At 33.7% G+C, this 13,975-nt stretch overlaps 1 protein-coding gene across 1 annotated transcript; it reads left to right on the top strand.

Annotated features, from left to right (window-relative positions):
* Positions 1 to 7,986: 7,986 nt before the first annotated feature.
* On the top strand, positions 7,987 to 9,210 carry LOC121735027 (the record flags this gene model as incomplete). Its single annotated transcript, XM_042125694.1, has 3 exons — positions 7,987 to 8,247; positions 8,498 to 8,690; positions 8,954 to 9,210. Coding segments are annotated over exons 1-3 (711 nt in total), but the record flags the coding sequence as incomplete, so codon positions are not given.
* Between the last annotated feature and the right edge of the window lie 4,765 nt (positions 9,211 to 13,975).

Raw genomic sequence — 13,975 nt, 5'->3', positions numbered from 1 at the left:
TATATTTTCCCTATTAACAAAATCAATTTTAGTTTTTAAGCCTAAAATACGTCCCATATAAACGATTAAAAAACCTTACAATTAAATAATTAATAATTCAAGGGTGGTTTTTGGTTGCATAACATCAAAAGCAAAAAGTAAAATAAACTTATGTTTTTTATTTATTCACATTACTCCCATTTTATAATGTTAATATTTTTTAATAGCGACACAAGCAAATGTCAGAACGTAGTCAAAACATTATGGTTGCCGGTTGTTGACAGCATCTCTATTCGATATTTTTTTACAAGTAAATAAAGCATATTATTTTCATACAAAATACAATGAGTTGTGTAGTTCGTGGTTGTAAAAGTGTATGGTATCCGAATTGTGGTGTGAAATTTCACGGGTAAGTTAATTAAATGAAATATTTTTTTACATTTTGCTAGGGTGACCATTAGCTGTACCTTGGATTGGATTGTCCTCCTAGTTCGAACATATTATAGTTATAGTATTCTATGATTGTAAATGTGTGGTTTTTAATCTATTTTTAATAAAACATTTGCATATTATTTAGTTTTTTTTTTATATATTGACTAGCTGTTGCTCGCGATTTCATCCGTGTTAACATAGTATAATGACAAAGATGGATAGTCCGCAAACAAATATGAAAAAAGTAAAATATAACCTCCTCCTTTTTGGAAGTCGGTTAAAAAGTAGCCTAAAGCGCTTATTCCACTTGTCCTATTTAGAAGTCCTAGCTAGGAATCTACATAGGAGACTAATTAGAAGCTTCTTATTCCACTTGTCCTAATTTAGTGACTAAATCAGTTGTCATTTTGGTCAGACGTCTTCTTAATGGCTCCAGTTCTATCAAAGCAACAAAAAATTGGTCTTCTCATAGGCTTAGCTGTTGGCTCAATGAAAATAAAAATAAATAAAAGGCGAAAAAGATGGATAGGAGCTGGTACACATACGCGCGCTTTGCTAACGCCCGTTAGGAAAGCGCGCGCCTAACGCGCGCTTCAAAACGCCCAATGTGTACCAGCGCTAACTCTAAATCATGACGTTCGACCAGAGTACTTGATGAATGATGTATTTAAATCTTCACGCGCCACACCTTTAATAGGTACACTACCACAACAATACTGCACACACATAAAACACCATATTATTTGCTAAAGTACCATTATATACAGGTGAAGCTAAAAAAGCTTGTAATAAAATATGTATGACTAATGCCGCGGCCGTACATGCGTCTATCGTACGAAGCTTTGTGCTATAATTACGATACACGCAGATTGTCCTGGATACGGTATCGTTTTAATCACGAAGCTCTACACAGGTGCGGCCCGGGCATTAGAATAATTAGTAAATTATAGCAAGGCTCTCCCCCTGTACAGTACGGAAGACCTAGGACAATTATTTTTTATTACTAACAAGCAAATTTTTTGTGAGTAGCTTTATTTTGATAAAACGAACAACTTTTTTTTGTGAAAAATCTTGAAAGAGGTAGCTAGCAGATAGAAAGAATTTCAAAAAATAAGGCTACTTGTTTGTCCTAGAATATTCAAAACTTTGGTTACCCTAAAGAAAAGGGATAGCACATAACAATGACGTCATCCAAGGACATATTTTTTATCTTCAATCTATTGTTCACTATAATACCTCCATTAGGGTGTAAACTTCTTGGACTAAACTTATAAATTTGATTATAAATTGTGTACAGATTATGACAATGTAATGATTATTATGGAACTAATGTTACTATCTTGAGTCTTGACCAATGTTACCAATTTTAATGTTTGCATGTCGAGAAAATCAACCAAAATATGTGAGACACTGTAAAATTGTACCATCTTATGACCATATTTTTGCAAATAAAGATTATTATTATTATTACTTGTTGGCAGCATATGCTTAGAATACTTCTCACGAAACCGAAGTCACCACATGTTTCCCCATTTTTGAGGAGTTCCCTCGATTACTTATGGATCCTTCATCAGATCACCACTTTTGTGAATATAATACCAAATTGGGATGATACCCTACATACCAAAAGAAAAATTTTGTAATTCGGTTAACAAACGGCGGAGTAATCGTTGAACATAAAAAAACGAACATAGCACCTCCCTCATTTTGAAAGTCGGTAAGTAAAAATTGTAGCCTATGTGTTATTCTGATGTATAAGCTATATTATTGTAAAGTTTCATTAAAGTCCGTTCAGTAGTTTTTGCGTGAAAGAGTAACAAACATCCATACATCCACACATCCATACATCTATACATCCATACATCCAAACAAACTTTCGCCTTTATAATATTAGTAGGAAGTAGGATAATTCATTGTAATATCAAACACGTTTAATGCTGTGTCAAGAAAGAAATTGATTGTGCAGTTTTTTTTCAATATACCACAAAGTGTGACAAAAGTAAAAATACAAGACGTGAGTGGAAGAATGAGGTAAGTAATATGAAAAAACTTCCCGACTTTTACTAGGGATTTGACAGTTCATTTGACATTTTGTTATAGTTATAGTTAAAGTAAGTTGGTGCAACCCACCCTAAATTACTTTTCTCACTTTCTTAAGAGTAATTATTGTTAAGTGTCGCAGCTGGGTTTCTGCACCTTTCTGTCTTGAACTTTTCAGCACTATCAGATTTAATTAAAATATTTTACAGTCGCGCAGTCAAAGATGAATGACTTTACCTTTAAGGTTTTCGTCAAATAATTCTAAAATAACGACAATTAGCCAGTCGATTTGTTTTGTCGGCTCAATAGACGAGAAAATTGAGAAATCCTTCGACATAAATTGATTGATGATTGATTGTCCTTTGAAGTAAATTGATTGTAATTCTATTTATTCTCACGGTTTCATGAATTGAAATTTTGATCTAGCTTGTTATTTTTATATTTAATGAATTAATTTAGCAACTACGTCAGAATATTTATAAATAGGAAAATGGCAGTCTTTTCTTTAATTTGAAGCTTGAATGGAACTAAATCTTATATATAAAATTCTCGTGTCACAATGTTAGGCCGCGTATTCCTCCGAAACGGCTTTACTGATTTTAACCAAATTTTATATGCATACTCAGTGGGTCTGAGAATCAGATACTGGGTACTTTTTAAATTGATAAGTGTATTTGTTGAATAAATAATAGTAAATTATTACAACTCGAGACTGACGGCGACCATTGACCATTGCGACGGGATAGCGATGGACGTTGCCATGGTGACATACTTATTTAGTCACTTCAATAAAATAATACGGAAATACTTCATATGGCAAAGAAACATTTGCCGGGACAGCTAGTATAATATATTTTTGGCTTATTCTTCTTTTCATTATATTATGTACTACTCAAACTCAAAAACAAAATAATATTGATTGCTAAAATCTTTATTTAATTACTCCTATATTTTAATTTTCTAGTAAATACAGTAAAAAAAGAGAAAAGAAAGAAAAGTAAAGAAAGTATACTCAGTACGACAATATTCGGGAGACGAACTCTAACAAAATGGCAATGCATTATTCAATGCAAAAAACCTACAAGAAAGCTTCTAAGCTGTAGACTCTAAACAAGGAGTGTTTTAAGTACTGAAAACATCTCATTTCCCGAAATACAAGACAATGCTTTTAAGCGATTCTGATGGGGCGCTCATATTTTTCGTGTACGGATTTTTCCGAAGTTTGGGTGAATTTCATACATATGCACCCTTCAACACTCATCGCGTCTTTGTGTCTGGTTCCTTCCAAATTAAATGAGCACTTTGGGATATAGGTGGTATTCAAATCAGTTATTTTGTATTGTCAGCTATTTCTTAACCACCGTTAAGTGCACTATAAGCGCTAGACTTACCTAAAGGCTTTTATTGGTTCTCTCAGCTATGATTTTCTATTTCTTTTTTGCGAAACCTCGTTGAACATTTTTTAGGTTTATGTTTTTAGCATCAAAATTAAAATTCTTCATTCGACTTTAAAACATAGGCTGCTTTGTGTCGACGTGGTAATTATCATAATTCGGGTTTGTTTGAAGTACTGCTGTTAAGGCGGGTTGGAATTTATTTTTTTTGTCACCTGTTTTTAATACTGGGAAAATATTTTACATTTTTATTTTGCGTAATATTTGCAACTCTATTTTGAGCTCTTTTACCTTAATTATCCAGTAATGAGCAAGCCACACAATATTATATAACTGTAAAAACTTTGAAATCTGTTTTGTCCACAGTTAATGAATCCAAAGTCCATTGGAGTTATTTTTTTTAATGAATAAAATTAGTTTTTAATCAGCATGCTATATTTGAATATTCTAGGATTTCCACGTGTCATCATAAAGTTAATATACCTAGCGGAATAGAGCAACAATCTCGAGCTGTCAAACGAAACCAAAATTGATTTACGTATGTGTGTATAAATTAGTTTGCGTATACACTTACACAAGCATATTTCTAAGATATTAAATTGTCAACGTGCCGATAAGTGTCGAATGGACGTCAAACAGAAAAAAAAAACTGGTTTTGCTGTCATGTATCACACGTCTCCTTTTACCACGCAGTGTTACTGATAGTGACATCTCGCTTGCTCAGGCCTTTGTATCCCTATTCCGCTAGGTACATTAACTTTATGGTTAGTATATAGTGTAAATATCTTTATCATTAGGGTAGAAGAAGCGCCGCGACAATATCAAATATCGTTTCTAATCCCCTTATTTTTTGTGGCGAGAAATTGTCTCATGATTGGTCGTTGTTAATCGCGCTATGTAAATTCACGCGTCGGTGGATGATTTATTCCGCAATAATCTTCATGAATCACTTGCCGTCGTGACTGTACGTAATTGCTCTGCCAATCGAATTAATCCCTCGGTTAGTTCTTTACGATACAGTTTTTGTAATTGATTCCTTGGAGGTATCGATAGGTTGCGGTGAGAATGTTGTAGATTTACTGATATTAAAATCGTCGTGAGCAATATCTGCGTTATTCGGTTGGTATATAATGAAAAAAACATGTTCGGTAGGTATTATAATGCAAAGACGTTAATATTATGTGTCTGCTACCACTTCTTGCACATATTGTATATACGATAGTGATACGAGTAACTATCCTATATTCCCGGGAACCAAATTTTTTGTTCATTCACGCATTTCCTGGGACCAGGAAATGCGTGAATGAACAAAAAAATATCCACAGCCGAACATATAATATAATCATACGTGGGAGGGAAAAATACCACGTTCTCACAGAAAACCGGCGTGAAACAGCGCTTGCGCTGTGTTTCGCCGAGTGAGTGAGTTTACCGGAGGCCCAATCCCCTACCCTATTTCCTTCCCTACTCTCCCTTATTCCATTCCCTTCCCATCCCTACCCTCCCCTATTACCCTATTCCCTCTTAAAAGGCCGGCAACGCACCCGCAGCTCTTCTGATGCTGCGAGTGTCCATGGGCGACGGAAGTTGCTTTCCATCAGGTGACCCGTTTGCTCGTTTGCCCCCTTATTTCATAAAAAAATATAACCTCCTCGTTTTTTGGAAGTCGGTTAAAAATACATAGAGTCCAGGGAAAGGATATAAAATAGATTTTAACCTCAAAAATGTACGGTCTGCGAAGTAAACGAACTTTGAGGCAACGACATGGCAAGAATTATCCACCTAGGTATTTTAACAATATTAGGCGAAATCCTCGCTTCCCCTTCTAAGCTCTACGTCAAACCATCAATCTACACATAACTTCTGTTGAGCGTTGGTTTAGGCCCATTTTAATTCTATTATGCCTAACGTAAAAAGCAAATTCGTGTATTGCGCGTGTAATAAAAGATAATGGTGATAAGTTGGGTTCATCACGCGTTTTGTCTCGTGGGACCTGTGTTTACTCTGAGCCCTCGTGTGCGTCCTCTGGCCTAGAGGTTTTGGTTGGATTCAGTTTCTTGGAACGAGAAGTATATTTTTGTAGGTTCAGGTTCAGCTGTATGGTCTGCATAATATCAATCGATGTGATGCAGCAGCATCACGTTTCAGACAAATATCACAATATGGGTTAGTATCATAAAGTTAATATACCTAGCGGAATAGAGCAACAATCTCGAGCGGTCAAACGAAACCAAAATTAATTTACGTATGTGTGTATAAATTTGTTTGCGTATACACTTACACAAGCAATCTTTCTAAGATTAACCACATACGTAATAACAATCGTTCTCGTAGCAACGAGAAGCAATGATTGTTATTACGTATGTGGTGTATATTCCTTGTAATAATTTTTAGGTTTACACTTTACGCTATACCTATTGTTCAAAGTTTGAGCACTTATATTTTTCCTATTTTAGATGTTTCAACTGCTTACCAGCGGACGTGGTCACGGGTGGACTGAGGTGACAGGGCTCCCTTGCTAGATGTTTAAAACTAGCCTTATTATTACTATTTACTAGTCATGTAAGTTGTTTTATATAAAAAATAATTACTCTATGTTTTTTGGATATCTACGGAAAATCGAGATTTTTTTTACTAATTTATAAAAGGACATGAAAATGGACGAACTCAACACTTTGTTGCCTTTGACCCGTTTGTTCTTATTGACATTTTCGATTCGTTCTAAAACAAACGAAAGGATAGAAACTTTTGTGCGAATTTCCGATATTCAGTTTCTTTTGTGTTGAAAAATATCGACTTTTGTGCGACGTGATTGACAAGGGACGACAATGCAGAATTTTAATCCGGTTTTTCCGTCGGGAAACTGGCTGGCTGTTAACTATTAAGCGATTATGTCCCGATCCGATTACAGACATTATCCGATCGAGACAAAGGGTGATCCGATTTGTATGAGCGCGGTTTGGGTTTGCGTACATGATGTATGGGCAGAGCCGGATTAGGATGCGAAAAGCGGCAGAAATTTTTGGTCATATAATACTGTAGAATCTAAAATTGATATGCCACTTTTTTAATAAAAAATAAAAATATTTAAATATATAATTCACTAAGTACAATATTTTTATTTTTAACCGACTTCCAAAAAGCAGGAGGTTATATGTTCGGCTGTGGATATATTTTTTTATTTTTTTTTTATTTTTATTTGTGTATGTTCAACGATTACTCCGCCGTTTGTGAACCGATTTTCGAAATTTTCATTTTGTTATTTTTAAATATTGTAGTGAATTTACAGAAAATGTAAAAATTGAGAAAATAGGTATACAAATCTAAAATACTGAAAAAAATACAATTGTAATGAGAAGTAAGAATGAAAATAACAATAAACAAAGCGTTTCAATATTTCAGCTTCAGCATTTCCGTAATCATAAACTTACATATTATTAATATTTAACAATACGAGATAATGAGATAAAATTTATTTGCAGAGAAAATATTAATTGACATTTTGTGAGGTCTGTAAATATTATAATGAGCCTATTATTGACCAGCGCGGTTTCATTATTGTAATAACTCGTACGATTGAGAGGGATATGAAAATGAAATCGCCCTTGATTGGGAGTTATTACACAATGCTGGAACAACATTTTTTCATAATATTTATATGTTAATGTAAGCCCTGTTAATTTAACAGCCTACTGAAACAAACTTTGGATGGATAACTGGATAGAAGGAATTAATTGATACTTCCTTCTGTAATTCTTGTATAACAGGAGAATTTAAAAAATTGAAATAAAGCGGCAATTAATGCTTTATGTTAGCATACGAAATATACACCTTATGATTTCATCCTGTTCCTTACCTATACCCATAGACATAATATATACTTAGCATTATAGGTTTATGCCTATACCAGTGATGAAATCATTGATATAGGTAAGACACAGGATGAAAAAACTCATAAGTCATAATCCCAAAAGATTGAGTAAAAACTTTCTTATAAACAAAACTCTCTATGATATCTTATCTGTGATTTGACAGTTCAAGATCAAAAGTGACGATAGACAGTTTATGAAATTTTTATAGTTTCACACTTCACATGCGAACGTAAATAATAAAAAATAGTTTATTTAAAAGATTTTTAAGTATGACGGCAAATCGCAATTGTAACCTTGAATGCCTTCAAGATAAAGTCGGTACTGATGTTCTAGAATTTGTAGGACCTGTGAAAATAGTCCTGGTTGATACTCCTAAACAGAGATACTATGTATCCGTTTGTAAAGCTTCTGCTCTTTTGATAGCAGCGATTCTGCTGGGAATCACGACAATGTCAGTGTTATTCTTCTCCACAACGTATAAAAGGGAGGATATATACAAGGCGTTGCACATTTTTGTGTGTACTATAGGGGTAACTACCTTTTTCTATCATAGCTTTAAAAGCTTATTGATTAATTCAATCGAAAGTAATACCACACTTTTTAACGTCTCCGCTACTGAAATAAATAAAATATACATTAAAACCTGCTCCTTTATGGAAGTCCAGGAAGAAAGTTAAAGAATTATTCCACGACCTCTGAGAATGTTTAGGGTACGAAAACATGAGTAATTAAGTATTGAAAAACATGACTAATTAAATATTAACATAATTAATTTTTCAGATGCAAATTTTCATGCCATTTGGAATTTTAATTGTGAAAAGATTAAGCGGACCAGCAGCAGCCATGAAGCCATTTCAGAAAAGACTGGAACACATTATTTTAAACTTGCTGGGATATTTGTGTATAACCGGGGGCACATTTATTACTTTCTTCTGTGGACATAACCCTTACTTTACACCACATTCTTGCTTAGGTGAATTATTATGTAAAATTCGAAATTAGTATAACCAATATAGTTCAATAGTATGACAAGACAGTTGTGCAGCCAATTAATTATTGTTTTTTGCAATTTACATTTTTGCTAATAGATTTGCCATCGTAAGATTATTTCCCGCTTTTGACCGAAATAATAATTTAAGTTCTGATCACTATTAAATAGCCTGTTCACTTTAAGTAACATTTCTCTCATAAATGTAGTTGCTTAATTTTGACACAGAACCTTTTCATTCCTTTCAGGTCTTGCTACTGGTGGTCTTGTGCTACTAAATGCTTTATTTGGCGTGTTCTTTTCTTGCTTCAAATGCAGCATTGAAATCGAGAACTTATCAGGAATTAGAAAGTCCTTCTATTATGTACACAAAGTAATCGGTGCCTTTGCCCTTATCGCTTCATCAGCTTGTTTCATTACCGGTATTATGAAACAACCTTATGTGGATTGGCTTCCAATTGAGGATATGCTATATTTTCATATTGTCTTTTGTATATTGTATACTATTATATTTGTAATTTGTTAAATGTTTTTTTATTGTTGGTATTTTGCTATTTAATTGTTATATCATTTCTTTTGTTTTTAACCAACTTCAAAAAAGGAGGAGGTTCTATGTTCGTCTGTTTATATATATATTATATACTAGCTGTCCCGTTGAACTTCGTATCACTTAAAAACCTTCCCTGGACTTCAAGGATTATTTTAAGACTAAAACTACCCAAATCGGTTCAGCCGTTATAGCGTTACTAACACAATTGGAAATCCATTTTTATATATATAGATATTGATTTTTCGCTCTCTATTACAGGGCCAACATAATAATTATTATATTATTCGCCTGAGTAGGTATAGTAGAAATACTATACCATACTCAGGCGAATAATAACTACGCGTATGATTCTTGGCGGAAACACCATTTCTAAGTAAATTTCGTGATGCAACGTCACTTATCAGTACAGTGATAATGTGATATTATCTTTTATCTCGTATACGTGAGAAATAAAATTCGATAAATGATCCTTGCCATTGTTTTTATTTAAAAGGTTATTCCATTACATATTGTGAAACCAAAAAGTGAAGAGATATCGACTGGTTGGATATTTGTTGTAAATTTCATAGTGTCACAGAATTTTTTAGAAAATTCTACATTGTAATGCTGCATCTGTGTAAATAAATTTTGATTTGCCGTAAAATCGTGAAATATGGAAAGTGTTTCAGAAGAGACTCCCTTAATAAACAGTGCTAGTATTGTAAATAATACTAGTAATAATGATGCCGGTACTTATGCATGGAAAGTATTAAAAGGTTCTCTTAACACCTTGGTGCATACGTTGATAGGTGTGAATGTGTTTGTGAATCTGTGTTTCGCGTTCAACTCCTTTCCACCCAGTCCGTTCCAACTTCACGTCGGTTTGTCTGTTATTGGTGTAAGTACGTTTACGATATTATTCATTTGGTAATTTTAAATGTAGGCCATCAATCTTCTAGTTACTAGAATCACGCGTTACTTTGCGGAAATATTACGTATATACGGTATTCCGCGAAATTATAATTCGCGGAATATTGCTAATTTATTAACGTGGGAGAGCCATGCTTCGGCATGAATGGGCCGGCTCGACCGGAGAAATACCACGTTCTCACAGAAAACCGGCGTAAAACAGCGCTTGCGCTGTGTTTTGCCGAGTGAGTGAGTTTACCGGAGGCCCAATCTCCTACCCTATTCCCTTCCCTACCCTCCCCTATTCCCTTCCTTTCCCTTCCCATCCCTACCCTCCGCTATTACCCTATTCCCTCTTAAAAGGCCGGCAACGCACCTGCAGCTCTTCTGATGCTGCGAGTGTCCATGGGCGACGGAAGTTACTTTCCATCAGGTGACCCGTTTGCTCGTTTGCCCCCTTATTACATAAAAAAAAAAATTAAAAATAATTATAAATATTAAAAATTTAATCTTCTATTGCATCCGCGTTTATAATTGCTTCTAAAATTAGGCATTTCAAATGATATTATATGAAAAACTCAAAGTAGAATATCATTGGGCATTTACTAAAAAATATGTCATTGTTTTTAGTACCTGTAGCTTTATTAAAATTCATTATTTTGGGTTAGTCTTTTATATTTTGTAAACAAATCTTTAGCAATGTTAGGTTGCCTCATTGAGGCAATTTAGGACCGACTAACAGAAATTATCGTTTTATTATATTATATATTAAGGCAAATATTTTTGTCTTAAATTGAGAATTATAACTGTGTCACATTTATTTGATGTAAAAAAATCAAAACATACTGTATATAGTTAGAAAGTTGTTTATAGTTTATTTATTTCAATCAATCCTTATTGCTTCCTTATCTAATATTGGTCTCTCGTTAACAAATTGTGCAAATAGTCACGTAGTTTTTATCTAGAGACAGCTCTTGTATTGATTACTGGAATTATATTTGAAGAGGAATATAATTCCTTTTGTTCTTTTTTACATTTTTGAGATTTTAGTTCTTTATGTCTAAATTACTTCTAAATATGTATTTTTTGGTCTCAAAGACCTAAAGACTAGAGTGCATTATATTAAGTATTTTATTAATAGCTAGTTGAATAAACCCGTTCGAATTTTGGTAACTTCTTATTTTAACTTCATAATTTGTTATTTGATTGTTATGATTTATTTGTATTTTTATAACTAGAGATAATACTTCAGTCATGCGTCATAATCGTCTGCGCCTACCTAAAACACATTTTTATCGTGTTATACGTAGTTAAGATATTGCTAATTTCATAAAAAAGTTACCAAATAAACTTCTTAAATTAGTATCGGAGGAGACTCTATGCAAGCTCAAAATTGCACAAAGCGAGTTACAAATATTTTCAAGTCAATCACTCCTCAAGATACTTTTCATTGAAAATATAGACTTTTATTTTATTTTATTTTATTGTTATTTATCTCACAGTTAATGTCATGTTTAGTATTCTGTATTGAGACATCCTACATCTTATACCAAATGCCATCAAACTTACTCTATTACCACAATATATTAACATTGTTTCAGTACCAGCTGCTAATGTCCCATGGTATACTAGCGTTGGCCAACTACAACGGCTGGTCATCCAGTCTGACTCATGAGCATCGACGCCGGAGCCACTGGGTGCTTCAGCTGGTTGGGTCAATTCTGGCCGGCGTGGGATCGATCATCATGATGAGGCAGAAGAAAGTGAATTTCACGTCAATACATGGAAAGTTGGGTAAGAATTATTTCAACTATTGGATAACGCCTGCAACTCCGTTGGCCAAAAATTGTTTTATCGCGCGGGAACCGTTGATTTTTTCAGGATTAAAATATTCTATGTCCTTTCCGGGGACTCTAAGTATCTCCACACCAAATTTCAGCAAAATCGGTTCAGCGGTTTGGGCGTGAAGAGGTAACAGACAGATAGACACACTTTCACATTTATAATATTTGTAAGTATAGATTCCACTGGTAGAAGCAAACTCATTATAAAATTTCAAACAAGGTTTGTCAGTACTCTTGTTGTATTCAGAAAATTGTGACTCGCCCCGTAGTATGTACCATTGGGTTTTAAAAAAATATCTTTAAGTACTTATTATTCATGTTTACTGTCTGAAGTGGTCTTACTACATACAGTCATAAATAGTAACTTTTCTGATTTATTGATTACTCAATTTGTTTATTGTAAGTACTTTTAGAGTGACTGTACTTTTATTTTTATAAGCTGTTATCTTTGTTTCGTCTGTTTGACGTATTTTTTTATCAAATCTAATAAATATCACGGTATTATAAAATACCTATGTCCTATGTATTATAATAATTATCAATGATAGATTACATTGATAAAAATAATTTATTGTTTTCCAAATTCAAAATAAGGAAAATGCGAGAAAGCAACGTGGCAAGGAGAGAGTTGCTGTCATGTTGCTGTCTATAAATTAATCGCAAGTCGCAACGGAGTAGTTGAGTCTCTCGGACCATAAAATTTCGTCCTAGGAGGAGCTGCTTGGTCACATAGAAAATAATTGCATGGAACGTGTTGCTGGATGAAAAAAAAATCATTTCCAACGACTCGTCCTACTTGGACGAGATTTTGTGAGATGAGCGACTCTACTACCTGTAACACATACATAAAGTCATTTAAATATTGAGGTTTATTTTGCGGGATGTAGCTAAAAATAAAGTTGTAATTTATGGTTTTATTTTTTCAGCTTTGGCTGCCTTAATTTTTACCGGCGTGAGTTTTCTAAATGGAGTTCTATCTTTGTATAGAATGGGAGTACCTCGTGTTGTAACAGCAAGAGCTAATAAAACTATACACTTAGCTCTAGGCACTGTAGCCTTCGCTTTGTCTTCAGTATGTCTTGTCTATGGTTTACTAAAAAGATCCTTTACTGAATGGTCTTCAACGGAATTCTCGTATATAATGATAGCTATAACATGTGTTTATACTGCGATTATTGTAAGCCGACCATGTTATATTGTAGGTCAAAAGTTATATCGTTTTGCTAAATACAAAAGGTGTTAAGAGTGATAATACAATTATGATTGTTAATCGTATAATTTTTATATTTTAATGTGCATATTATGTAAATAATATTCATTACAAAATTTTATGTCCAGAGGTTTTTTTACGAGTTCAGACATATTTTATTCTTCAAGCTAATAATCAATCCTACTTCCTACTAATATTATAAAGGCGAAAGTTTGTTTGGATGTATAGATGTATGGATGTATGGATGTTTGTTACTCTTTCACGCAAAAACTACTGAACGGATTTTAATGAAGCTTTACAATAATATAGTTTATACGTCAGAATAACACATAGGTTACAATTTTAACCGACTTTCAAAATGTGGGAGGTGTTATGTTCGTTTTCTTATGTTCAACGATTACTCCGCCGTTTGTAAACCGATTTTCAAATTTTTTCTTTTGGTATATAGGGTATCGTCCCAATTTCTTATTATATTCACAAAAGTGGTGATCTGATGAAGGATCCATAAGTAATCGAGGGAACTCCTAAAAATTTATAGGGAAACATGCGGTGACTTCGGTATCGTGAGAAGTATTCTAAGCATATGCTACCAACAAGTAAGATTTTGCACCGAGGTATACCTGGTATACCGTGGTTCGGAAGGTAGGTACTGAGAGAACTCCTGATTCTTTATAGATACAAGTTTCGGAGTTTCGGCGTTGTTTTAAGAACGGAAAGCATATGCTACTATGTAAATTACATTCATCATCATCATCATCGTCATCATCACTACCATATT

The sequence above is a fragment of the Aricia agestis genome, chromosome 16, assembly GCF_905147365.1.
Source record: "Aricia agestis chromosome 16, ilAriAges1.1, whole genome shotgun sequence".
NCBI lineage: Eukaryota > Metazoa > Arthropoda > Insecta > Lepidoptera > Lycaenidae > Aricia > Aricia agestis.
This window is presented reverse-complemented; position numbering and strand designations above follow the sequence as displayed.